The sequence below is a fragment of the Microtus pennsylvanicus genome, chromosome 5, assembly GCF_037038515.1.
Source record: "Microtus pennsylvanicus isolate mMicPen1 chromosome 5, mMicPen1.hap1, whole genome shotgun sequence".
Classification (NCBI taxonomy): domain Eukaryota; kingdom Metazoa; phylum Chordata; class Mammalia; order Rodentia; family Cricetidae; genus Microtus; species Microtus pennsylvanicus.
The window spans coordinates 71,537,130-71,564,708 of record NC_134583.1 but is presented as its reverse complement, the minus strand read 5'-3'; the positions used below and the strand labels follow the sequence as shown (position 1 = coordinate 71,564,708).

The 27,579-nt window shown below is 46.6% G+C and overlaps 1 protein-coding gene across 13 annotated transcripts in view; it reads left to right on the top strand.

Annotated features, from left to right (window-relative positions):
• Positions 1-24,863, top strand: part of Fgfr2 (fibroblast growth factor receptor 2) — a 105,613-nt gene extending 80,750 nt beyond the window's left edge. For 6 of the 13 annotated variants that reach the window (XM_075972464.1, XM_075972474.1, XM_075972469.1 and 3 more), the window contains 9 exons: positions 526-676; positions 3,757-3,878; positions 5,916-6,026; positions 8,180-8,370; positions 14,918-15,040; positions 16,115-16,185; positions 17,855-17,992; positions 19,536-19,641; positions 23,240-24,863. In XM_075972464.1, the coding sequence (XP_075828579.1) occupies positions 526-676; positions 3,757-3,878; positions 5,916-6,026; positions 8,180-8,370; positions 14,918-15,040; positions 16,115-16,185; positions 17,855-17,992; positions 19,536-19,641; positions 23,240-23,404 (1,178 nt within the window). In that variant the 3' untranslated portion in view covers positions 23,405-24,863. Of the gene's footprint in view, positions 1-524; positions 677-3,756; positions 3,879-5,915; positions 6,027-8,179; positions 8,371-14,917; positions 15,041-16,114; positions 16,186-17,854; positions 17,993-19,535; positions 19,642-23,146 lie in introns of all 13 variants that reach the window. The other 7 variants (XM_075972466.1, XM_075972471.1, XM_075972473.1 and 4 more) reach the window with 3 other exon arrangements.
• Positions 24,864-27,579: the final 2,716 nt, after the last annotated feature.

Genomic DNA, 27,579 nt, shown 5'->3' with positions numbered 1-27,579 from the left:
GAGATCTCATCCGCCAAGTGCTTGTGAATCCCTGCTGCTGATTCAGTTTTGGATGTGTTTTTCTTTTATGGTGCTGGAAATGGAACTTAGAACCTTGCGCATGTCTAGCCAGCGCCCTGTACTTGGCCCCAGCCTTCATGTTAGTGAATCTCAGGGGCACGGCATCAGTCTGTGGCCTGAACAGCACTGAGGAAATCTTCCTCATGCAGGGCTCTGAACGAAGAAAGGCCAAAAGACAGTAATGATGCCTGTGGGTGTCTGTCTATGCATTCTTAAGTGGCTGTCTTTAAAAATTAAGATGAGAAGGAGAAATACCATGATTAAACTTCTATAAATAATTTTTTTGAGGAAACCCGATCTTTCCTGTGACTTTTCATTTTGCCCCCCCCCCACACTTTTTTTTTTTTGGCCTGGTTCCTTCCCCTTTCTTTGTAAGAACTGATGCTCTGGCTGGGTCCCAGCTCACCTCCAGGCTTCGCAGGTAGAGCCAGGATTACATCTGCCTCTTTGCATTTTGTATCCAGGTTTCGGCTGAGTCTAGCTCCTCCATGAACTCCAACACCCCGCTGGTGAGGATAACCACTCGTCTGTCCTCCACGGCAGATACCCCAATGCTAGCAGGGGTCTCCGAGTATGAGTTGCCAGAGGATCCAAAGTGGGAGTTCCCCAGAGACAAGTGAGTACTTCTTCTGCACACAGCCCCAGTGTGCGCCTAGCTATAAATGGGAAGATTGGATTGACATTTTCTTTCCACGGCCTTTAGCTGCAAAGGTCTCGCTCTGACATTGTCAACAGGAGTGAGATTGTGTTTCTAAATAACCAACTCCTAGAAAAAAAAGAATTTTTAAGAACAAAATTTTAGTATTTCTTTTTCAGCGGAGCTACAAAGTCCTGCCTAATAACCAAGCAAGATGGCATGTGCTTATCATTGTTGAAGTTTCTAGACAATTCAAACCTAGTCAGATGGAACACAGTGGAGTTGTACAGACTTTAAAACTTCTGGTTACTAGAAATTGCCATAGGGATCTGGGATATTTTTTTTTCCGTTGCTGCTGCTGTTTTGTTTTTGCTTTGCTTTTAGTAGTTATTAATATGATATTAGACTGAAAATTTTCAAGTCTGGCCCCTGACACCTGAGTCTATGATCTACAATACTTTTGCTTTTTGGTTGATAGGGAGTTATCTAGTTATATGTCGAAGCACAAGGTTGCCATGCAGGCTTGCACGGATATTGCTGGGAGTTGTTTTGTCTTTTGGCCCAGCTGAATAACTTCGTGTAATTTGGCCTGTGCCTGTGCTAGATTTGAATCCCAGTTCTGCCAGTCAGTGGGTGGGCATACCCAAGGGATTTGCTCAGTCCTCCCAACCTCTTGCCTATAAAATGAGGGTCACGGTCTTCTCCTCCTAAGACTGAGCACAGTGCTGGGTTGTTAGAATCTCTCATTTTCACTTGTGCCCTGGTAATCAGGGCCTTTTGAACTGCAAACTTCAGCAAGATGGTGTGTTTAACAGAGCTGGTAGTGCAGATGGTGGCCCACCAGCCTCTGCCCTCTAGGTAGGGATCAACCCTGGCGGCTTCCTTCTTGTAGGAACAGAGTCTAGACAGCTTGAGGGTCACGGAAGGTGGAAATAATTGGCTCTTTCTGCATCAGATACCCAGGAGTAAGCTCTCAGCTTGCTTGAAAACATCTAGCCCACCTATCCTGATCTTTGCAGTGTCTTCCTGAGATTATTTGTGGTATATTCAACACACATACTGTGTGTGTGTGTGTGTGTGTGTGTGTGTGTGTGTGTGTGTGTGTGTGTGTGAACAGAGATTCAGGAACACAAAGATAAGATTTCCTGAGACTGGATGGCCAGTTCTAATTGGCAGGGGAAGGAAGCTTGAGCCTCACTTGGGTCTTTGAGTCACACAATTGCAGCACTTTGGTTCCCACTGTTGTTAGAGATCCTCACATATATCCTAATCCAGGGCTAAGTAGCTGTCGCTGCAGCCTTCAGTTTATGTCAATGAAATCATTTCCAGCTTATCTGTATGCTGTGGTGAAAGGAGCATTCATTCCTTCCTTCCTTCATCCAGGGAATGTTTACTGGACATTTTTACTGGTGAGGTACCAGAGAAAACACAAAGAATGGTTTCTTTACCTGCAGACTTTTGGTGGAGGAAGAGATGTTGTGCTTGACCCCTGCCAGCCCCCTAGCTGAGTGTGATTCCATACATAGCTGGGTTCGTGTGCACATTCCTGTGTATACAAAGCTGAATTGGAGAGTTGTGCTCATACGTTACAAACTCGCAGCTTTCAGATTGAGTCTGTAATTTTGGCCACCTGTGACAGCAGTCAACAGCGTGAGTCTATGCTGTGCAGCGGTTCCCACTTGGGGGGACCTAAGTGTGGAAAATCTGAGCCCCGTGCATTTCCAAGCAGTGTTTAGCACAAATGTAGGTGGAGCAGATTTCCAATGAATGAAGGCTATTTAGAAGCGGTTTATTAGATTGGAGGCCGAAGTTACACAAAGAGAGGGTTGTTATGCATGTAGTAGCGGGGCAATAGGGCATAAATCAACCATTTTCCAACGCAAATGTTTATTTTCTGCCAAAATGTTCAATTTAATTTTATTTCTGGACTGAAAGGGGATGCCCTTCAGCATGGCATGTGTTGCCCTCCATTTTTTTTTCTTTTTTGAGCTTTTGAAAATATCGGGTGCTTACTGTAAATGCTGTGTTCTGAGAAAGGCTCGATACTTGGCTGTACTGTGCTTATGTTAAAAAGGAAGAAAAGCCCACTCAAGCTGGAGAGCGATCTCTGTGGTAAAGAGTGGGTACTGCTCTTATAAAAGACCAGAGTTCAGTTCCCAGCACCCATGGTGGGCGACTCACAACCTCCTGTAGCTCCAGATCTGGGGGACCTGATATGTCTGGACTCCATGGGCGCTGGCAGCCACATGTGCATACCCCTCTCCAGAAACACATATACACATACTACAACGTAATAAAAAACAAGTTTAAAAAATAAACAAATGAAGATAAAAAACACACTCGAAAGTGTTCCAAAGACTTCCCTAAGTGTCCCTAAGGAACACCTAAGACAATATCAGACTGTTTATCGGACATGCATAGGACTTTTGTGCTTAAAAATGGCATTTGTGCCCTTTTGCTTTCTACTTTCTTCCTTCTTTTTATTTTGGGGAGTGATAAGAATTTCTAACCTTTTGTCAAAAGAAAAACTGTCCTTCCCATTTTCGAGAAGTTACCTTCAGTGGGAAACTACAGAAGCTTTGAAACAAGCAGAAGCTCCTACCCTGTAGCCTGGACAAGCAAAGGAACCATAAAATCCCCTGCTATTGCATAACAGTCATTTGAAGGCTGCCCCTTGACAGGGACAGCAAATCAGAGCAGCCTTTCACAGTTTTTTTTTTTTCTTCCTCGGCTCCATTTTAAATCACAAATATTTAATTGGCTCAAGACCAAAGCTCCTCACAGTTGGCACGCAGCGAAGCTGACCACCTCGCTAGCAAGGACACCTTCCCTAAAGAAAAAGAAAACAAATGAAGAGCACAAACGTGAAATTTAATAGCCGCTCCAACAGTAATTGACGTTCTGGAAAAACGTCACTAAGAAAATACCCCGTGTGTGCCCCAAAGCCTCATTGGTTCCATATGCATGCCTCTGGAAGATTTTTATATTTAGTTCTGGAATTTCCCTCCCTGTGCCCCTCAGCCAGACGCGCTGTGCTAATCCCCTATTTACACATCTAGGCTGACGCTGGGCAAACCCCTGGGGGAAGGTTGCTTCGGGCAAGTAGTCATGGCAGAAGCAGTGGGAATCGATAAAGACAAACCCAAGGAGGCCATCACCGTGGCAGTGAAGATGTTGAAAGGTGAGTGGGTGGATGGGAGGGCAGGGAGGGCCCGCCATGATGAACGTGAACTCTGCAATGACGTGGGGGCAGAGAGCACATGCTTGACCTGGAGGTTGAGGGGTTTTCAGGATAAATGAGCATCTGAGGCAGAGGATTTACTTTGAGCTGCGTGCTCTTAAAAGAGAAGACAGTTTATGAACAGTGGTAGCTTGCTGGGTCAAGTCGTTGTCTGACCGACTCTTACTAAGAAATCCTCATTGATTCTCCTCTCGTGTGTGTACTCAGGGGCTTAGAAAGTTTAGGGGGTAAATTGGTACGCAGACTTTAACATGCAAAAGAGTTGTAGGTACTGGAGTGGGAATAAGGGAGGGCAGGAACCAGAAAGCCACATTTTGTCAAAATGTGGATCCAAAGAGTCACTTAGAAGCCGAAAAGGAATAACGAGAAATGGAGCTGATGTAGAATCTCGGGGACATGTAGATGATAATTCCAGCATATGAACTTCCTTTCTTTCCAGCTTGATGCCCAAGGAGCTTAAATTACTTTTCACTGTTAACTTATCCTTGCATGGTATTCTTTTATACGAAGAGTTAAAGGGAAAAGTCACATTATAAATTCTGTTGTGGGCACCTCAGAAAGAAAGATTTCATGCCTGATGGTTCCCCGACTTGTAGGCAGGGGTCTGTCCTGAACATTAGGATGTTATACATGCTCAGGAGTTAGGCTGTTTCTTTCTTTAGCAGGATGCTTACCACATCCCTTTCTGCTGAGAACATGCAGACAAGAAAGGGCCAGAACACCATTCATTTTGTCTTTTTAGCTTTTGACTTGAGATTCCCAGGGAACTCTGGGATGGTCCTTGCCTTGAAGGTTGATACCAGGGAAGAGATGGCAAGTGTGTAGGTACCAGAGCAAAGGCAAGGTAGGGAGGACTGGGCATCATATTTTCTACAGGACTCCTGGTTTTGAGATGCCTGGGGCTGTTGCAGAAAGGAAGGTTTAGAGGTTGGCCTTTCTCTTTAAACAAGATTGTCCACCATCCTTTTTTTCATCACAGTCAGAGGATATTAACCCCAAAGCCTTCTTAGCATCCCTTTTGACAACCAGAGTACGACTAAGGTCTAGGGAAGGCAGCATGCTGAGCCATGTGTCTGTAGGCTGCTCTATTCCCACCTCCCTTCCCTCTTCTCCGTAAAGGTCAGGATAGATCCATGCCCCTGTTTTTAGAGACACATTCAGCCTTTATTCTTTTCTTTTAGCTCAGATTTTTTTTCTTTATTGAATTAACTCAGTGATAGAATACCTGAGTGGCAGGCACATGACACTGTGAATCCTAAAACTACAGAAAACAGAATGACAACAGAGGAATTAACTTTAAAGAGGGCACACTGAAAATGGTCTTATTTGAAACTCCCCGTGAGCCCGTGTGTGTTGGGCCTCTGCTGTGCATATGCCATGCCTGTGAGACGTGACTTGTACTTCTCTTTGAGGGTAGTAATCAGGAACTATTGAGAAGGCTTTTTGCTCATCAGACTATTTTGGTGTGCACATGCATTTGCAGAGCCACTTATGGGCTACTTCCTGGGCCTACCTTCTAAGAACCTAAAGGTTGTATTGGGAATTGTTTCTCTGTAAAAACAAATTTTATAGTGATTCTCAATGTTTCTCCTACAGTTTCCTCCCCATCATTCTTGAAGTTGTTGGGGGGGGGCATTGGGAAGTTTGGTATATTCTAGAACGTACCTTAGATACAGCAGAGGATGAGGTTAGCTCACGATCAAGAACTTTGTTGCCAAAGACTTGACCTTAGTGTTGGGGGCCTAGTTTTGATCCCAACTCTTGCCCATGTGACCACTTTGATACTGAGCATGACACTCCCCTGCCTCAGCTTTTAACCCTTCGCTGATTAGATGGAGAAATATTTCTGGTTCTAAAATTCAACTCCATGGTGTTCTAAGTAAGAACTCTTGAAGTTACCATGTTGATCATCTGATGGCTAAGAGTGACATCCTTGGAACTGGGAGGAACCAACCGATTTATGATTCCCGTTCCTAGATGATGCCACAGAGAAGGACCTTTCTGATCTGGTGTCAGAGATGGAGATGATGAAGATGATTGGTAAACATAAGAACATCATCAACCTCCTGGGAGCCTGCACTCAAGATGGTAAGTAGGAGGAGGGTGTATTTTCTGTCCCCACACTGCACTGCTGGCTAGCAGGTCTCATCTGGAAACAACTGGGCTGTAGGGTTTCTGCTCTTAGGGCATCTCAAGGGTATCTATTCCCATCAGACATGTAGTGCACACCTATTCCAGTACTCAAGAAGCTGAAGCAGGAGGATCACAAGTTTGACAGCAGCCTGGGGTACATAGTAAGTCTGTCTCAAAAATACAAAAAAGTAGAGGCTGGGAGATAGCTCAGTCAATAGAGTCAACGAGGACCTGCCAAATCTGTATTGAGCTCTTATGATCCTAGCACTGGGAAGATGGAGAAAGGTGGATCCTAGGACTCACTACCCTCCAGCTTAGCCTTCTCAGTGAGTTCCTGGTCGGTGAGAGACCCTGTCTAAAAAGCATGACTGTTTTCTAGCTGCCACACATAAGCACACATACCTGCATGTGTCCTCACGTGCACGGATACAAACAAACATATGCACACATACACGTACATATTTTTGTAAAGGTGACTTCTATTCTATCCTTAGGAAGATGTTACCAGCTACAAGTACACAGCAGGTCTGTGGCTGCCCCTGGGGGTATGGGGGCTGTTTTGAAAGGGCTTTCTTGTGATGCTTTTGTTGTGTGAGGACCTGAGAGATTTCTTAAAATAAGGTCAGTCTGTTTTGCTTGAGAAGTTCTTCCCTTAAAGTGGGGACTGAGGAAACCTGTCTTGCTCTAGGCAGCAGATGGCTGAGCTCTCAAGAATAGCTTCCCAGAATGAAAGTGGAAGGAAAGAGCAGTCTCCCCCAGGGGGACCACTTCCCTGGGTGCTCGCCGGAGTGCCTACTGGCGCTTTGGAAATCAACTTGACAGTAATTAGTAGACCTGAAAAATGCTTGTGCAGCTTCTTCTTCAGGTGTGCGGGGATTTGGAACCTTCTTCTCCAAAGGGCAATTGTAGATATTTTAGACTTCTGCAGACCTGTGGTCTCTGTCACAAATACTCATCGCTGCCATTATATTGGGAAATCAGCCCTTACGAGACAGATATGAATGGGCATGGCTGTGTGACAATAAAATACGATGACTCAGACTGGAATTGAGCAGGATGTGGCCTGGGGACTGCTCTTCCCAGCCCTGGAGTCTACACTATTGCTCTGACTGTTTGAAGCCATCTAAATTCTCATCTTTCATTTCATCCTCCAAACTTAATATTTATTTATCATTACAATATCTGTGTATGTGTGCATGTGCTCTCTCTCTCTCTCTCTCTCTCTCTCTCTCTCTCTCTCTCTCTCTCTCTCTCTCTCTCTCACACACACACACACACACACACACACACACACACACACACACAGTGGCTCAAGGGAACTAGAAGGGCTAGGCTTCTGGTGATTGTTGCTTTTCCAGGAAGACATAGAGCAATAGTTTTCAACCTGTGGGTCACAACCTTAGTGGGAGTCAAATGATTCTTTCACAAGAGTCATATTATCAGATACTTACATTGTGATTCATAACAGTAGCAACATTACAGTTATAAAGTAGCAGGAAAAACAATTTTCTGGTTGGGGTCCCTACAACCTGAAGAACTGAACGAAAGGGTCGCAGCATCCAGAAGGCTGGGAACCACCGCCATAGAGAAAGAAGTGCACTGACAAGAAGGTTCCTCCAACTGTGTCCTTTATTTCTTTAAATCCTTGAAGTTATCATGTTGGTCATCATCATTCTGGGAAGATTATAAATGGAGGTCTATTTTTATCCATGCCTTTCTGCATGTGATAACACTAAAAAAAAAAAAAGTGAGGGTTGTTGCTGAGTGATAGACTACTTACCCAGCACTTACCTAGTGTGCCCAAGGTTCCGGGTTCAATGCTCAAACACTACAGAACCACAGTGGGTTGTAAATGACTAGAAATTTTGCTGAGGCCGGGAGGTGGTGGCGCACGCCTTTAATCCCAGCACTTGGGAGGCAGAGGCAGGCGGATCTCTGTGAGTTCGAGACCAGCCTGGTCTACAAGAGCTAGTTCCAGGACAGGCTCCAAAACCACAGAGAAACCCTGCCTCGAAAAACCAAAAAAAAGAAAGAAAGAAATTTTGCTGAGTCACCCAAGGGTAGTTCCTGCCTTCGCTGCCTTAGGGAGCTTCTTTTCTCTGTCACAGGGCCGCTCTACGTCATAGTTGAATACGCCTCCAAAGGCAACCTCCGGGAGTACCTCCGAGCTCGGAGGCCACCTGGCATGGAGTATTCCTATGACATTAACCGAGTTCCCGAGGAGCAGATGACCTTCAAGGACTTAGTGTCCTGCACCTACCAGCTGGCCAGAGGCATGGAGTACTTGGCTTCCCAAAAAGTGAGTCCTTCCTCATCCTGCTCGGTTAGAGGCAAAAGCTAGTGAAGAGGCTTTGAAGAAGCTGGGCAGTTCAGACATGTTCATTTGCTTGATCAAGTCCTTGCATGTCTTGTACACCCTGGAAAGTATTTGTGGTTTTATTCATGTTCCAGTTTAATGGACTCTTGAAAGACCAGAGCAGCCTCAGAGACTCCGAATGGCTGCAGGAGAGTGAGCTCTGTGTGGAGGCGGGCAGGTGGGATGCTCCTGGGATGCTCGGGCTTCATTCAGAGTGAGCCTGGGGCATGGACCTGGCTGTGAAGTTGAGAACAATGAGCTTGATGTGGAATTAAATGATCTGAGAACGGAGACTGAGCCCAGGAGTAGTCCTGACATTGAGAGTCTGGGATTTCTGTTTATTTTGTCTCCTTCGGTGATCCTGTGGTCAGAAGTTGGCCAGGTCCCCTGAGGTGAATGGTTGGCATTCCAAGCGAACCACTCACAATGGAACTCTAAGCATTCTAGTTATTCTAGAAGCTGTTGGGCAGGTGCTCAGAGTTTTCATGGGTGTTTCTGAGGACCTAGGGCACCCTTCCTCAACCCCACGCTCAGAGGCAGGGCACAAGGGTGTGGGCAGAGATGGGCTCAGCTCCTACCTGGAATGGAGCTGGCTGCGGTTCCCTTGTCCTTAGCTCCTGTGGTTGCCAAAGACAAAAAGATCCCCTGGCAGGGTGCGCCTCTGTCACTCTGAGCCTGGGCTGCTTGAAGAGTCACGAATCTGGATTCTACAGCCTTGCTAGTGTCTAGAGTGAAGGAGGTGGCCTGTGTTGATGGTGCAGGTGGCAGCGATGTGTGTTCCTGAGCCCTGCTCTCCATCTCCTGGGGACATGGCTTAGAGTTATCCTGTGCTCAGTTTCACTTTGTTTTGTTTTATTATTTTTTTTATTTTCTTCAGAGTTTATAGCTTATAAAACCTATGTTTTCTTTTTTTTTCTTCTTAGCAACTGTAAAATCTCTTGACATACAGGGTTTTAGACGCCAAATTTGAGCAGTTTTGAGTTCTGATTTTATCCACGTATATGTGCACATGGCAGGGGGGGGGTTGCCCCAGAAAATCCTTGACATCAAGAAACAGACAGACAGACCTAAAATGTGGGACAAGATGCTGCCTCAGAATATCTGCATTCATGTCGGTTTAAAAAATCGCGGGGGAGCTGGGGATGTAGTAGAATGCTATTGGCCAGCACATATGAGGCCCCGGGTTCCATTCCAGCTTTACATAAACCGCACGTGGAGCTACAGACCCATAGTCCCAGCACTCGGGAGGTGGAGGCAGAAGAAGGAAAATCCAGGGTCATCTTCAGCTGAGCATCAGGTTTGAAGCCAGCCTGGATGACCCGAAGTACAGAGCAAGAGAGAGACACACACCGGCAGAGGCAGACAGACAGATGCGATTAAAGAGACTAGAGAGACAGACCAACCAGATGCAGAGGTATGACAGTCCTGGACTGGCTCTTTGGAGTGGGAGCTGAAGGTCAGATATTACTGTAAGTGACTGGCACTTGAACATGGCCTGAATCTTCAGTGACATTGCTATGTTCAAGTTGGATTTTGGGGTAACCCTGCATTGTGTGAAGATGGAGGATGCACAGTTGGGATAGCTCTTGCCGCAAATTTTTTAAGAACACCAGAGTTAGAGGTTTAGGGTGAGTTTTTATAATATTTACCTGTACATAATGAGACATGATCTAAACGAAGCCCAAGTCTGTTAAAATCAACTGTTTTCTGTGATCCTTATTCCCATAGCTAAAAGGTACCTTTACATAGTATTTGTAATGATTTTGTACATAAAACAAGGTTTTATGGTCTGTAATTTTCCACTCATGGCTTTCCGTCAACGCTACAGTGTTAGGAAATGTTGAGGAACCAAGATGTAAAGTAACCATGATGCTTGTAGCTCACTTCTAAAATGATTGGCAATAAAAACAAGCAGGTTGTGTGCTTGCACGTGAGTGCATGTGTGTGCCTGTGTCATTTCTGTGTGTACATATGTGCATGCATGTCTGTGTGTACAGGTGTATGTAGATGCGTGCATGTGTGTATATGTGTTTTCTGTATGTGTAGGCTGCATGTGGAGTGAGCGAATGAGCATCATGAATCTGGCCGATGTGCACAGCTGTGGCACTGTTTGACCTTGACATGCTTGAACTATTTCACATGGAAGCCTGGGCCAGGCAGTTAGCCTAGTAACTTCTCTAGGCTTGCTCGCTGCTAGGCATCCTCTTTGGTGGGAGATGGGGGAAGTGTTTGTATTGAGCAGGGCTTGTGGCTGATGCAATGAAGAAGTGCCTCTTCATTCTCTTCAGCCCTCGAGATTCCACTGATGGCTGCTCTCTGGACTGGGATGGCCAGTGAGGTGACCAGAACATGTGTCATCTTTGATTTCTTGTAACGAGTTATGAAAAAAAATGCCAATAAACACAGAACAAAACTGCGTAGATAAACAACTGGAAACATTGTGAGAAAGCCCTACTCATTCAGGGCCTTGCAGGGCCAGGCAGGGACCCTGGGCTTGACCCTTTGGGGCTGTGCAAAGCTATCAAGAGTGAGTACTAGGGTCAGGTGTGTGCTTTATAGTTTGCCCCTGGGTGGCGCATTGGAAATATTGAGTTCCTCTATGGGCCAAACTTTATCAGATCCTAAGACACAGAAAGAAGTTGGTAGTTGGAAGTTGGGCACATTTTACTGTCATGTAGTGGGATGATTAGGCGAGGGGAAGCAGGGTGATTAAAGGTCACCTGATGCCCAACTTGAGAAACTGAATGGCCCTGTGGCTTCCCATAGTGAGGAGGACCTGGGAGCCTGGAGGCGGGTCAGGAAGTAATTTCAGTAGAAAATACAGAGCTCACATTGGAGAGCTGGTTAAGGGAAGGTGTCAACCAGCAAGCCATAGGCTGGAACTCAGCCCTGAGACACACACACCTTTTAGGCAGCTGTCATTATGGTGGTGAACTGGGGGGAAGCTGAGGTGAGGGAGGCTGAGAGGTGAGGAAGTCACTCTTGGGTGCCCCCAAAAGGGTTTCTGGACTGACGTTGAGGTCAGCTGTGTAGCCCTGCCCAGAGTCAGGGGGAGGGGCTGCTCCGTGTGGCCACAGAACTGGTGGTGGTTCCGCACCCCCCCCCCCCCAGTGTTGTGGACTTGAGACTTCTTGGTTTGCAGCCGCTAGGTACAGTGGAACAAGGGCTGTCACATCAACTTTGTCACATCAATCAAGGGGGATTGAGTACACCTGGGGCTGAGAAGCAGTGGGAATAGGTTGTCCTTGCAGAAATATGATGACCTTTGTCGTTACTCTTATTACTAATTGCCAGCTACCTCTTGAGAGCCTACATCAGCCAGACACAGCGAGGCAAACATCTGACATCACGTGCGTCATGGGTGCTTAAGGTCATCCACCATAGATAGGCTTGGATCCCTGTACGGAGGAGGGTGCCAGGGACAGCGAGGGCATGCTAGGGATGCTGTGTGTACAGGTAGGCAGAATCACTGTCTTCTCTTCTGGGATGAGACCTGTATGTCTAGGGGTCAAAGGGGAAAGACTGGTTCCAGACCTGGGTCCCTTGGGGCTTTCCCGATTCTCTCTGGATGCAGGCAGATCGGTAGAGTCTCTGCCCCAGGCTGTGGATCGTCACCCTGTGTGGCTGGCTCCATCACTTTGCAGAGGGGCCCAGGGTAAATGCTTCTACGTGCCTTTCTGGTTTGTTGTGTTGCCCTGACGCCTCTAGCTCATGCCTACCTACAGTGAAGGCTGGGATGCAAGGGTGCTGGATGGAGGTCTTAAGAAGGCTTCCCTTAGGAGGCTCTCCTTCTAGAAATGAGGAGCAAGCTCTGGAACGGGAAAGATGAGGAAGTGGGGGAATGGTGGGCCTCAGAGATGCAGTTTGTAGAAGGTGACGAAGAACTCTGAAGGTAACCCAGAGGACAGTTTCTGGGATGGATGTGTATGCCCAGCCCAGTGAGTATCCAGAGGAGCCACCATGACTGACCTCAGTCCGCTGTCATTTTTGTGTGGGTTGGAGGTGGAGCCAGACAAGGAAAGAGACGGTATGGCACATACAGTTAACTAGACAGCAAAATACCCACTGGGGGTATTTTTGCTTTAAAGTATTTATAAAAAACCCTTGCTATTTCCAGTTCTAGGACACTAACTTTATTTAAAAGAAAGCTCCACATCCCCATCTATGACATCCATGTCATGGGTCACCATGAGAATTAGATAAGGTGACATGCGGCCCAGCACCCTGTCTTCATCACAGGGCCATTGGGCTTCCCTTCCTTAAGAACCTGTGGGGAAGCTTCCCCAGGGCCTTCATTCTGTTGACAGTAGGGACTCTAGGCTGGAAAACAGCTCAGACTTCTGTGTGGTGGGATTTGGCTTACCTTTAATTCTTTTCTTCTTGAGCGCTGGTTCCTCATCTTCTGTTTGGCCCTCGGTATTTCCCAGCACCCTGGGCTATAGAGTGAACACGAGGGTAGCAGTAGCCTACAGCAGCCTCTCTGTCCCAGCCTCATGTGTGGTCGGAGCCCCCTGCAGGAGAAGCCAGATTCCTCTGACCACTCAGCCTGCCAAACACAGAGAACACATGTCAGCGGGAGCACACACACCACCAGGAGGACTTGGCCCAGGCCTTGGAAGTTGAATATGAAAAGGCCTCCAAATCTGCAATGCACTCCAGCCCAGGCAGAGCTGCAGGCAGCCCTGGGGGCTCTCACATTTCCCGCTCCTAGTCTGGCCAGGGACAGGCAGACTTGGGTGGCTCGCTGCTTCCTCGACTCTGATCTTGGCCCACCCACGCATGCAAGTGAGCACGGGATGCTCGGGCGTGGGCGAGGGCAGAGTTAAAATAATTCCTTATTCATGTTTCAGAAGCAGCTAGGCTTGTTCCATTTTTATGCGGTCATTTCATGGAGAGCTTACAATAGGTCATTCCCAGTTTGCTCATCCATTGGATGGAGTATCTCTGCTTCCCGTGATCATTAACCTTGATTCCTCACCTATGTAAAGGCATTGGAGGGCGATGCTTGCTTCTTTGTACCACATCTCTTCTAAAAATAGAGGTGGGTGGTCAGGGATTCTGTTTGCCGGGTATCTTAATGAAACTGTAGACAGTTAAAGTGCCGCTGAAACACAATAGCTTTGGAAGGCCTGGCCTTCATAAATAACGATGGCCAGACCTTCCTGAGGCCATGGTTAGTGTTGGCGCAGTACATCCCCCATCAGACGTATCATAACAAGCTTAGAAGTGCCAGGTCCTGATGTATGCGCAGACACAGTTTTGCCTCTGCACAGCCTGCACCGAGAATGTGGATAGATGGACATTGGCTGGGCAGTGAGCCAGGGAAGGACATGCTGGGCTGTGTCTGACACACATAGTGTAGATGGTATAAAAGGGGAATCCAGAAGCCTTTGGGCAGACAACACAGCAGTCCCCAGAGGTAGGGGAAAGGCAGTGACCACAGCCTGGCCTAAGGGATAAGCAGTAGAGGACAGACTTTGAGACAACTTGGAGCTGGAATGATCAGGGCTTGAGTGTAGAGTATGAACCTTTCTGTTTAAGGACCAAGCAGGATAGGAGTCCGGGGAGTAGCAACGTTGACTCTGAGATGTCAAGAGGGTATGGCTGGCTGTGGGAATGTCCCGGAGTGACTGGACAGTGAGTCCTCCGGTCCCAGCAGAGGCCAGGAGGGAGGTAGGGGTTTGCAATTGCTTTATGTAGCTAAGAATTAGTGCCACGAGGATAGTAGAAACACAGTGCATAGTAGTTTCTCTGCTTTTGAGGGAAGGGGAAGAAGAGAAGCAAGCAAGAGAGAGAAGACAGGGGAGGCTGCAGTAACAACACCATCTCTAGAAACAGACATCTACAGTGTCTATCTGCGGAGGGGGAAGAGTGGGGGCAGTAGAGGAGGCCAGTTGGGTCTAACAGTGAGGATGGTCCTCATACAGCCTAGGCAAGGATGGGACAGACATCACATAGGAAAAGGAAAGACAGACATGACAGAAGTAGACCTTGCCAACATCAAGTGTTTGTAGGACATGAGGTCCCATTGTTAGAGAAGGGACCATGTGATGAAGAAGACAGTGGAATTTAACCCTGTCACCCGAAAGTTGGGCTTTCGTGGGCTGGGGAGAGCAGGTATTACACTCAGAGGTTTTTGATTGGTATCTGATGTCAAGTTTGTGTAAAGCTGCCAGAGACACCGGTGTTGTGGAGCACTAGCAGATAAAAGAGAATGTGCTTATGTAATCACCCTTTACTTTCGAAGATGATTAGGGCCTTTGTTTGTTTATTTAAATTAGACTGAGTGATTGTTGTGTCACGTTTGGGGCTCTTGACAATGTTAGGCAGCCTGTGGACTTTACAGCCCAGCATGCCTCTTGCAGTTTTCTGCACCCAGTTTCGACTTGGCGTATGTTTTCTGTCTTACAATTTTCTTTTAAGGGTCTATTTTTCTTTTGAGTCTTAAAACACATTGGGATTATTTCTCTCTCTTCTTCCTCGGTTGCAGTGCATCCATCGGGATCTGGCAGCCAGAAACGTGTTGGTAACAGAAAACAACGTGATGAAGATAGCAGACTTTGGCCTGGCCAGGGATATCAACAATATAGACTATTACAAAAAGACCACAAATGTGAGTGTGTGACGTCACACTTGGGGGCGGGGCAGGGAAGGTCGCAGAAGGATGCCAAGTTTATCAGTGGGAGAACCCTGGGGGCTTCCCTCCACGTTACTACGTTCTGTTGTTTTTTGCTTAACTCTCAATCAGCCAATTTAGGCTACATCTGAGATAGGTTTAGTATATCTGGAGCACTCATTTATATGGAATAACAGTCAGTAGCCTCTACGGCTTTCTGCGGCTTTCTTAGGAACCTTCATAACTGCGGGATGATGAGATGGCTCAGCTCTTACAGCCAGGATGAGAGCTTTGAAGTTTGCTCCGTTCAATTCACCTAGAGACTGATTGGGGTATGCCTATGTACTAGGGAGATGGGTGACAAAGAGAGCAAAAAGAGACACACTTTGACACTATGTATCTTAGTCGCTGTGTACAGAGAGAGCTGGAGCTAAGTTTACCCTTAGTGGTAAACTGATGAAAGCCATTAGAAGGCCATCTCTTCATTCAGAGGGCAAGGAAGCACCCCGGAGTGGTGAGGGAGGGAGCACGGATCACCCACCCCTGGGTGCTAAGTGGGAGCTCAGCTTCAGAGCCCACATTCAAGGCAGGCTGAAGTAGGGAAATGAGGAAGAGACAGGGACCTAAATCTGCTTCTCAGACCTGGTTCTTGGAACCAGCCAGGAAGTCCTGACTTGATCAGGGACCTTGGTTTTTCTATAGACAAGCAGATGGGACCTGTGCTTGTCACCGCAGTAATTCCCTCTGCATTCCACCAATGCAGAGACTTGTCTCCTAGGCACACCGTCTCCCTACACGCATGCGGGAAGGCCCTCTAGGACCTAACCAACTGGTGTAGTTTTTGAGTCCTTTATTTTAAATTTTGATAGCATTAGGAAGCCAGGCGTGGGAGCTCAAAAGCTGAGGCAGGAGGACTGCCAAGAGTTTGATCCTACCCTGGGTTAATTGTAAGTGGCGGACCTGTCTGGGCTACAAAAATGAGACAGTATTCTTACATAGGGTATGACCCTGTTGGGCCTACTGTAGTACTCTTGTAAAGCCTAGGCCTTTCTACATTTTTTTTTTGGACAGGGGCGACTTCCGGTCAAGTGGATGGCTCCTGAAGCCCTTTTTGATAGGGTTTACACCCATCAGAGTGATGTGTAAGTAGCCTCTGTCCTTGACTCCTTTAAGGGTTACGCTGCAGAAATACTCAGGTTTCACATGCTCATCGAAGGCATGGGTTTGCGGGAGGTTGGTACCCAGGGTTTGGTTACTGGCCTGTCTGCCTCTGGAAGGTGGGGATACCATCCTCCTGCTGCCACGTGGAAGCACCATGCGCCCATCGCAAATGGCAGATACTCAGCACTTCGGTCAACTGGGTGGCATGCTCTTTGCTCCCTTAGCTGGGCCTGGAAGTGCACGGGTTCATCCTAATACTCAGAAGGATCCCAAGTTCAAGACCGACCTAGACTACACGTAGCAAGTTCCAGGCCAGCCAGGGATACGTATCATGAATGTATCTTTCTAAAAATTAGAAAAGAGAAGGCCCTGAGCCCTTCCTAGTTAGGTGTCTATGATTCTTCTGTGGTCCTGGGCTTGTTCAGAGAGGCCGGTGCTAGAGGAGGCGTGGTCAGTTTGGATGAGCACACATCCGCTCGCTTTGCTTGTTTTAAATTTTTAAGTCTTGTCTTAGTCTCTGATAGCATTCTAGAAATACAATAGAAGCTACATATTTCTCAGATGAATCTTTGAAGCTACTGTTAGAGCCAGGTTCCAACTGATGTTGTAGATTGGGAAATTTAGCTGAAAGATGTTACTGGAGAAACAACTGGGTAAAAGATGTCTTGTGTTTGTTTGTTTGTTTGTTTATTTTTGCAAGCTTCTATGGGTTTTGTATTATTTTGTTTTTATTTTGGAAGCTTTCTTTTTTCTTTTTTTCTTTCTTTTCTTCTCTCTCTCTCTCTCTCTTTTAAGGCATTTGATGTGGCTGTTGTTTCTGCACCACCAGCATGCTTGGTCCCGCCAGCCTTCCTAGAAGGAAGGAATCATAGTTTTTATTTGGACACAATATACTGAGGCTCTGAACTTGTTTTAGCTATGTTGTGGCCCCTGCTCATACTTGGTAGACAACCAGGGACAGTTTCAGCGTTGGGACCGACCTCCTGGAGTCGGAACGCATGAGTTTCCAGAACCTCGGGACACAAGTAACCTACGATTCTCGGCTTGACTGTCTCCGAGCCTTGAGTCTACCAAACAAGGCTGGGGAAATCAGCTGTGGCTCTCTGAGAAGTCGAATATAAACAGCACCCTGTGAGGTCTTCTCACTTTCTGCTGGATGAGCCTCTTCTTCTGGGCATGCTCACCCGGGCCCTGTGCTGGCTCCCTTCACCCCGCACAGCATCACGGAGTCTTTGCCCTGCGGGTGCTCCGCCAGCCCTCTAGGGCAGGCGTCCTCTCACACAGCCTTTTCTGTCATCTGTAGATCCTGGTTCTTGTGTCAACCACAAAGGGAGAAGGGTGATTTAGACAGAAGAAGCTGAAGTCGAGGCGTCTAGACCTCCCACATTGGTTAGCACCACATAAGAGACAAAGAGCTTTAAGAGACAGGGGTGCGGCTTTGTCAATTAATGGAAAATTCCATCAGACCGTCCACTGTCGTCCTCATTTAGGGAGGCTCCTGGGGGGTCAGGAAAGGGCACGTAGGATGGATTGCGGGAGAGCTCATTTATCTATGGATGTTAGAAGTGAGTGACTGTTTATTTTTTTAACTGACATGTTTAGGTTTCTGCAAGCCGGGCACATTACTAATGCTGTGTTTTTTCTTTGCAGCTGGTCTTTTGGGGTGTTAATGTGGGAGATCTTCACTTTAGGGGGCTCACCCTACCCAGGGATTCCCGTGGAGGAACTTTTTAAGCTGCTCAAGGAGGGACACAGGATGGACAAGCCTGCCAACTGCACCAATGAGCTGTAAGGGCGCCATGGCCACCCCTGCTGACAATGTAGCGGGCTCACCGCATCTGTCCCGTTTCTCCAGACATGGCTTGGGTTCCTCAGGCCCCCGTTTTTCTAAACATGCTCTAAGAAGACAGATTGTTGAGGTGGTCTGGGCTCAATCCTAGCCCCGAGATAGAAGGTTACACAGACAACTATGGCTTGTCCAAAAGAAAACATTCTGCTGAAGTGTCTGGAATGGGAAGGAGTGAGCTCTGCCACAGCGACATGAACGTCCATAGTGATGGGGACAGGGAGTCAGTCATTTGGTAAAGTGCTTACCACACAAGCCTGAGGACCTGAGTTCATTCCCAACATTCACCTAAAAATCTGGCCACCGTGGTATATGCACTTGTAGTCCCACAGACTGCAGAGGTAGAGATAGGAGGATCCTTGGGGCTTGCCAGCCCGCCAGCCAGCCTAGCCTAAAACAGCAAACCTCGAGTCTCAGTGAGGAACCCTATCTCAAAGGATAAAGCAGATGGTTTCTGAGGAACAGTACCCATGGTTAGCCTCCACGTGTGCACACACGCATGCACACACACACACAAGTATACAGAGAGAGAAAATTGCCATTACATGAACCACGCTCACTCAGACTGAATGGATTAGTGTGTTTGGTCACCCATATTTTAAAGCAGAGAACCCAAGGTTTATCCTGGTGCCCCCGTTAGGGAACCATTTCTGCTTCTGAAAGTGTGAGCTGGTTTCTAGGAACACCTTCCCCACACTGTAAGTGAAATTGTGCTGTGTTAATGACGCGTGCCTTGGGCAGCGAGGTGTTGCCCCTCCTCCGGGGCAAACTAAGAAAGTGATTGTCCCAGAGACTGCCTTCTATTGTGTGTTCCATGGGGATTTCAGAACAGTAATCCCGACAAGTACTTTCTGGTGTACAGTGAAGGGCTGATGAATGGCCACTTTTTATAGCGAATTATATAAAGGCATTTATTGTGTGCCTGTGTTCCTGTTGCTTTTTCTAACATAGAGGGTCTGTCAAAACTCATAATCAAGATAAGGCGGGAAGCTTGAGCTATCCAAGAGTTAATCAGGAAGTTAGCTCAAAGCTCCGTGGTGGCGGATTAACTTGCATATTGCATAAACCTTCAAGTTGTGGTTTCTGAATACATATATATATATTAAACTGAGGGACTTTTGTCAACAGACTTTTAAAAAAAAGGAAAAAAACCAAAGTGTAGTTGAGGCGGGAGTGTTTGGGAGGGAGAAGACAGACTACAAACGTGTCTCCTTCCATTCTCTAGAGAGAGCGGGAAAGTGTGTTGACATCATGGTTGGTCACACTGTCGCAGAGGTAGTAGAGAAGCACATAGATGTCCCTTTTTGGATGCAGAGTCACCCTCCTAAAGCATTCTGGGTTGCAGAAAAGTTTCTGTGACGCTAGTATTTGTGTAGTTATATTTTGTTATTTAGGGTATGTCTCCATGGCACCTGTGAAAACCATCTGTGTCTGTATATCAAGTCCTTAGTGACATCAACTCACCGGAGAAACCCTCTCTCCTAGGTATATGATGATGAGGGACTGCTGGCATGCTGTACCCTCACAGAGACCCACATTCAAGCAGTTGGTGGAAGACTTGGACCGGATTCTAACTCTCACAACCAATGAGGTAAAAGCCTCCTTCCAGAAGCCTAGAGACCTGCTTGCCTTGGGAGGTGCCCATTTGTTAAATGCAAGCTCCCCTGTTGGAGCCAGTGGTAGCTTTTATCATTTTTGGGCAGGAGTTGGGCAGAGTTAAACTGTGTGTTCCTTTTCAGTCAGTTTTTTTTTTTTTCCCTCAGAACTGAATTTTGAGAATTCTGACTCATGAGGCTGAGGCCTCCTGAGTTGCCCTCATGGCAACCGGTGGTGCTGTGTCACCCAGTGTGTGTGGCGTGTGGAGAGGGAGGAAGAGGCGGGAATGTTCTGTGGTAGTGCTTTGGTGTGTGCGGAAGCACTGGTATGTAATATGAGCCTTGGATTCTATGTCCTGGTGGTTGGTGTGAATGCTGTCTCTGCTCAGGGGCTGACCAGCTTGATGGAAGGCAGTGGGAGTCTGTCGTTTCTGTATGCTACTGCCCTGGGTGAGCCTGTCTGGAAAGACATGTGGCTTGGGTCTTTCTGTGTGATATCCTGTATGTGCTGATATGTGCGTAATAATTCTGTTATGAGTGACTTAGAGGATTTTTAAGTTGACAGTTGGTGCCTGTTGTTAAAATATTCACCCTGGGGCAGAGTTGAGGGGTGGTAGCTAGTTGTGGGTAGAGTGATAGCCACACGAGCATTGCACTCTCACCGGAAGCCTGGTGTGATGGTGTTCTCTTGTAATCCCAGCACGTGGATCCCTGGGGCTCAATAGTTAGCTAATCTAACCTCACGGGCAAACTTCAAGCTCCAACGAGAGATCCTGTCCCATAAGGCAAAGCCTCCATATGCACGTACACCCACACACGTGAATACACCCAGAATATGTCAGTTTTTGTATTTATAATTTACGCCAACCAAAGACACCATTTTCTGTTACTCTTTGCCTAAATACAGCCATGTCTCTGGCTTCAACGTTAACCGAATGACCTCTAGGGTTTTAGGAAGAATTTTGTACAAGCAGAAAAGCTGAGAGAGCCTCACAGTCCAGGGAAACCTCCTGCTAGGAATTGGAAATGAATGTTGAGATGTTCCCTGAAGGTGCCGAGCAATATTCCCTTATGACAAAAAGGTTGATGTTTTCACAACAGTAGATAAAAGTTTTTAATATCTCCCAAATACTTAAAAGGAAAAGAATAGAGTTAATTTCTGTTTTAAAAAATAGAATGATTAAAGAGAAAAAGAGAAACAGTTGAATGTAGAGATATAAAACCTTCCTGTGGCAACTTTATCTCGTGCTCTTGGCGGTGGCTTGTGCTGGATGAAGGGGGAGCTTGCATTTAAATGAACACAGCTGACCTTCAGAAGTTGAAAGGAATAGTTCAAGTGGGGGGGGGAACCCAACTTTCTTCTCCTGCCAAAATTGTTGTTTCTAGCCTAAGTTCCTTTAACCCTAGGCTTGGAATCCAGTGATTTTTTTTATTTTCCTATCAGATCTGAATAGTTACAACTTCATTTAGAAACTGGGAAGGGTACTAAAGTTTTCATTTAATGGTCCCAGGTCCGTACTCAATGTTGTGTATTGATATATTTATGTTTTAAGTGGGACCCATTTCTACTGAACTTTATATGCGTATCCTAAAATAAGAGAGCAGAGTGCCATATTGTCTAGCGGATATAAAAATCGAAGTTTCTTTCCTTCTTAAAATCATTACCACATGCTCAAGAAAAATGGTTCCATTTAGGACAAAATTTCATTTTTATCATTGTAAGCAAAAAGTCCTCTTTTGATGTGGTGGGTGTGTTTGTTTCTGGTTGTGCGGTTAATGCTGATGTTGTTGGAGCCGACACATCCCCCTTCTGGGATGGCGACTCTTTCTCTTGCCAGCCCTGGTGATGAATTATGGTGGTTTTTTGTCTTTTAAACCGTACGGTCGCCAACATTCCATGGACTCTCTGCTGATAACGCTGGGGCTGTTTATGCTGTAGTCTGCGCTTTTTGCCCCCTCTCAGCAAAACCACATGTCATAGAGGAGTTGCTGGCTTCTGGGTATGTAAGCCAAGCTACCCTACTGTGCCAGTGCCTTTAAGCAGTGAGACAAGAAAGGCCCCTGTTTAGAAATCTTTTCAGAGCTGGGGATGTAACTCAGTTGATAAGAGTGCTTGCTTAGCGTGTACTCAGCCCTGGGCTCCATCCCCCAGCCCTACGTAAACTGAGCATGATTGTGCCCACCTGTGATCCCAGCACTCAGGGAGATAGATGCGGGAGGATTAGGAGTCCAAGGGCATCTTCAGATACATAGCAGGTTGGTGGCCAGCCTGGAATTCTTGAGACCACGTCTCAAAATGGAAGGAAGGAAAGAGGGAGAGAGGGAGGGAGGGAGGGGAAGGGAGGGGAGGGAAGGAAGGAAGGAAGGAGACACCTTGAATTCTTGAGACCATGTCTCAAAATGGAAGGAAGGAAGGAGGAAGCAAGAAAGGAAGGAGGGAAGGAAGGAAGGAAGGAGACACATAGACACAGAGAGATGCAGAGACACACTGAGAGACAGAGAAAGACACATTGAGGAAGAGACACAGAGAGAAATCTCTTCCTGGTTTCCGACCAGTGTTGTCTAGTACTTTCTGTAAGGGCCAGAGAGTAAACATTTTCAGCTTCAAGGCCATATGGTCTCTGTCGAAACTCTGTGGTCCCAGCATGAGAGCAGCCCCAACTCTGCATAAATAAATGAGTGCCTGTCTTCCACTAAAACTTTATGGACTCTGAAATGGGGAAATTTATATAATTTCATAGGAATTTATATCATTTCATGTCATTGGCTGGCATGAGATATGACTCTTAATTTGATTTTTCTACTACGCATGTACTAATGTTGAAAAGCAGCCTTAGTTTGTGGGCCAAACAGAAACATACAAGGGCACGCACCCTGCCCAGAGCTGGAGGAAGAGGAGTTTTGAGTGAGCCAGAGGGACCTCGGCAACAGCCAGAGTTGCTTTGGGGAGCAGAGGAACCCTTTTTCCTAGACTTTTCTTTCACAGCCCATTATGGATTTAACATTCACGAGGGTATCTAAGCCTTTCCCCAACCTGTTTACCTTGTTAACTCTGAGAGCTTCTGGGAGTAATGAATTACATCTGTTAAATTATGCAACGAACGGAGGAGCCTTCCCCTCAAATGATCCTAGAAATGACAACTGTAGAACGTGATTCAGAACATACATATTCATGGCCTGGCTATTTAAAGGGGTCCTGTTGTGTTTCTGCTTCGCTGAATCTTGAACTCCATCCACGAGCTCTAGCGAGGAGGGCTATGGTAGGTCACCTCGGTCCTGTGGGCAGAGCTGACCGCCCAGTACCAGCAGTTCACGGTGTGTTTGTCGTCGGCTACTTGCTGGTGGTTTCTTATAAAAGTTTGGGGCAGCCTGGAATGAATGGAGTTGAGGTCTCGGGGAGGTCTTTGTGCAGTGGGGGGTGAGCCTGGCCTTTCCCAAGTCTGATAGAGTTGTCTCAGAAACTCCTGTTTGAAATGAGATTCTTCTCTTCCCTTCTTGCAGGAATACTTGGACCTCACTCAGCCACTCGAACCGTATTCACCTTGTTATCCTGACCCGAGATGAAATAAAAACGTCTCTCTTCCCTTCTTGCAGGAATACTTGGACCTCACTCAGCCTCTCGAACAGTATTCTCCTAGTTACCCCGACACAAGGAGCTCTTGTTCTTCAGGGGACGATTCTGTGTTTTCTCCAGACCCCATGCCTTATGAACCCTGCCTGCCTCAGTATCCACACATAAACGGCAGTGTTAAAACATGAGCGAACGTGTCTTCCTGTCCCCAAATGGGACGGCACCAGGAACCTACATACACTGAACAGAGAGGCTGAGCCTCCAGAGCATGTGACACACCTCCACTTGTATATATATGGAACAGAGGAGTACATAATGGGAAGCATGTTTGGCACATGTGTAAAGATTTATAGAGTCGGGAACATGTCACCTTCCCAGGGGAGGAAGAATGTTTCTTGAGAAGTGGACAGCCACAAGCCACCACACCGCCCTCTCTGACCCACCGTGTGTCCTGGATTGTGCCCCGGTCGGACTCAAGGCAGACGCGCATTCTGCCTTCCTTGTTAATTTTGTAAGAATTGGAGAAAATATATGTCAGCACACACTTACAGAGCACAAATGCAGTATATAGGTGCTGGATGTATGTAAATATATTCAAATTATGTATAAATATATATTATATATTTACAAGGAATTATTTTTTGTATTGATTTTAAATGGATGTTCCTGATGCACCTAGAAAATTGGTCTCTCCTTTTTTTAAATAGATATTTGCTAAATGCTGTTCTTAGAATTTCTTAATTTTCACCGAGCAGAGGTGGGAAAATACTTTTTGCTTTCAGGGAAAATGGTGTCACATTAATTTATTAACCAATTGGTAATATACGAAATGATTAATCATTTATAGTTTTGTTTGTAATTTAAGTGGCATTTCTATGCAGGCAGCACAGAGGACTAGTTAATCTATGCTTGGACTTAACTGGCTATTGGATCCTTTAAGAAGAGAAATATTTACGATCTATGATTAATGTGGGGGGAAGTGACGTGTTCGACTTATCTGTGTTTCAACTCTGCTGTCCGATGATCATGTTTAGCCACCTCAATGCCCACTTACAAGAAACCTGTTAAGCTCTGTCACCCTCGTGTAACATTTACCCAGACTTCCCAAGACCAATGGTACCAGCGTCCTCATCCCAAAATGCCTTAATCCGCTCTCTGGGAACAGACGTCCATCGGAATGGTAGCAGGGTGGGTTCTGTCTGGCAGCTGGCCTTCTGCCTGAGTTACACATCCATCACGCGAGCCTCACCTCTCCTCCGTGAGGTTTAGTAACAGCTTCATGTTCTTCAGCCTCAGAAACTCCTTTGGGGACTCTCCGTTCTCTCCGAATATCAAAAGCCCAGTGTTACTCTGTTGAGAGTTTGGGAGCATCTTCCTTCTTGTAGAGGGTTTCTTTCTGGCTTCCGCCTTCGTCTGCCAAGACCTCACCCAAAGAGCTGGCCTGATAGCTGCACCCAACAAGAGACCGGTTATTGTTGATTTCCGTATTCAAGTATTGTGTTCTGCTTTGGAGACACCCACTCACTTTGCTACAGTCATGTGACATGAATGCAGATTACACTGATTTTTATGTGTTTTGAAATTGGAGAAAGTATTTAATAAAACCTGTTAATTTTTATACTGACAATAAAAATGTTTCTACAGATATTAATGTTAACAAGACAAAATAAATGTCACGCAGCTTATTTTTTTAATACTTGTGTCTTCCCCAATGGTTTCCTGTGCTTGGAGGTGTTGACAGAGTGCGTGGTGCTATGGATGCAGGAAAGGCAAATCTGGAAGGCCACATAGTGAGGTGACTTACCAGGGTTGCCTGGGAACAGCAGTTCCTGGGGCAGGTTGATCAGTGGAACGTCAGAAGTTGGTTCAACCCTGGCTAGGCTACTTACCGACACCTCAACAGAGAGAGACAATGTCCTTCCTGGGTCCTTTATACTTCCCAGAGAAGCAACGTGGAAGAGACCTTAAAGGTAACCTAAGGATGAAGAGGTGTCAAAGACAAGATCCTTAGACTGTCTGTGTCCTGGGACCTGCAGCCTTCTAGCCTGCCATCCTTGTGGTGCGTGGAGAGATGGTTTAATTCGGAAGAGTGTTTTGCTTGTCTGTGTGTGGAGGTCAATATGGCTCCGATATAATTGCTCAGGAGCCGCTTCTTCACTGGCATTGCAGTTGTGCGGGGTTGAGGGTCCCTAAACAGTGCTGTTCTGTTGTCCCTGTTAGGTTTGGGTCGTGGGGGAAGCCAGAGTTTCACTAGGCACCAGGAGGGTGGCATCAGGTCTTGGTCTTTGCTTTGGTTTCTTACTAGTGGACCGAGGTAATGACCCCACCCAAAGAATGTGGGTAAGGAAAGATGATAAAGCACGTGGGTGTGGCCTGGGGCACAGCTCGGTGGTAGCGTGTTTGCTTTACAAACTTCAGGGCCTGGGTTCCGTCTCCAGTAGAGCATTCGGAGAGTGAGGATGTGAAAACAGTCGGTCTGCTGCTGCCCGGCCATCCCCATCCTTTGGATGCCCTCAGCATGGGGCAGGATGGTGTTATCCATGTATTTAGACTCAGGCTCAGGATCTAATGCTCATTTGTCTCTGGCTAGATGAGCCTTCCGTACCTCACAGGACACCAAGGACTGCCATTCTTGGCTGTGTTAGGGCGCTAGGTCAGCCAGGAATCCTAAAGTAGTTATTGGCGATTTTAGTTTTAGAATCGTGTTTGAGAGATTTGTCATGGAGGGGAAGATAGGAAATACCATTTTAAAAAATACCTCAAAGAAATATAAACAGAGCTTGATGAGAATCCTGAGGTTCAGGGCCACATCCACACACCCCACCCCACCCCAGACCGAAGGAAAGATTTGGGAAGTAGACGGTTGTCAGTGAACCAGGAAATTAGTTCATCTGTGAAGAACCAAATGATGGTAGATGTTTTGGGTGTGTCCTGAGCCCCGTTGTTTCCAGGTAGGAGGGGCACATTTAGAAGGCTGCCTCAAAGTCCAGCTAATTGTGCCCTACGATAGGACAGGGAGGATGGACGGTCAGGCTACAAAGACAGCCCCTTTGGGAGAGTACTGTGGATTCCTTGGGCACAAAGGGCTTCTCATCCACTGCCGAGCCTCTTCCCCGGGAACTTCTCACCATCTGATGTTGGGGGATCGTCTTGAACCCCACACTCAGGAAATGAAAACAAATTCCCCCTATCATATGTGTGCACAGCTATGGTTCATAGACCCAACTACCATGCTGAGAGCAGCAGTTTGGGATTCCAGCTTGCCCTGGCTAATAGAAGCTTCTAGAAGGTTCCAGAGGGCTTAGGTAGTGCAGATAGAAACTTGAAACTGAACTGCAGGTTTCTAAGAGTCACCCAAGTGGGAAATAGCCTAAACAGTTAAGACTGTGGCCTGCCTGGTGCCATAGAAAGACCTGGCAGGTGAGCTGGGATTGAATCGACTTGTATGTATGTTTTGTACAGCTTGGTGTTGCTGGCCAAGTCCCTGGTTCTACTTGGACATTCATCATGGGTCTTACCATAAGGATGACCTGTAGAGGCTTAGCTCTGGCAGACGGCCGCCCTCTTCATGGGGATTCTTTGTGCATGCTAGTAGTTTTTGTGAAGTATGCTCACAATGTCATACAGCCTTCACTATGATCTAATATCAGAATGTCTCAGATTTAATTCCAAGTTTTCAAAATGAAACCCAGTACCCATGAGCAGTCACTGCCCAGCTCTCTTCCTAGCAATTCTCACCTGTCCTCTGATGAGACGATTCATATACATTGGGTCCTGCAGCAGGTGGCTTTCATGTCTGGTTCTATTTATTTAACATGTGGTTCATCCATATCGCAGTGTATCAGTGTGCCATCTTTATTTCCAATGATATTCTGTCGTGTGGGTGTATTACGTTTTTGTTCATCTACTAATGGATCTAATGAATAACCCTGCTTTTTAACATCCATCTATAGGGGTTTTCAGGGGTGGGTAGTAGTTTGAATGTAATTGGCCCCCAGAATCTCAGAGAGTTTTAGGAGGTGTGGCTTCGTTGGTGTGGGCATGGTATTGTTGGAGGAAGTGTGTCGTTGTTGGGGTGAGTTTTGAGATTTCCTATGCTCGGGAGACTGCCCAGTGTCTCCCTTGATTTCCTATTGCCTGCAAGGTATAGGACTCTCAGCTGTTGCTCCAGCACCATGTCTGCTTGCGTGCCACCATGCTCCCTGCCATGATGATATGGAACCGAACCTCTGAACCATAAGCCCTCATCTCAATTAAATGTTTCCTTTGTAAAAGTTGCTGTGGTTGTGGTGTCTCGACACAGCAATAGAAATCCTAACTAAGAGAGAGGGATCAAGTGTTTTGATTTCTTTTGGGTGTATGC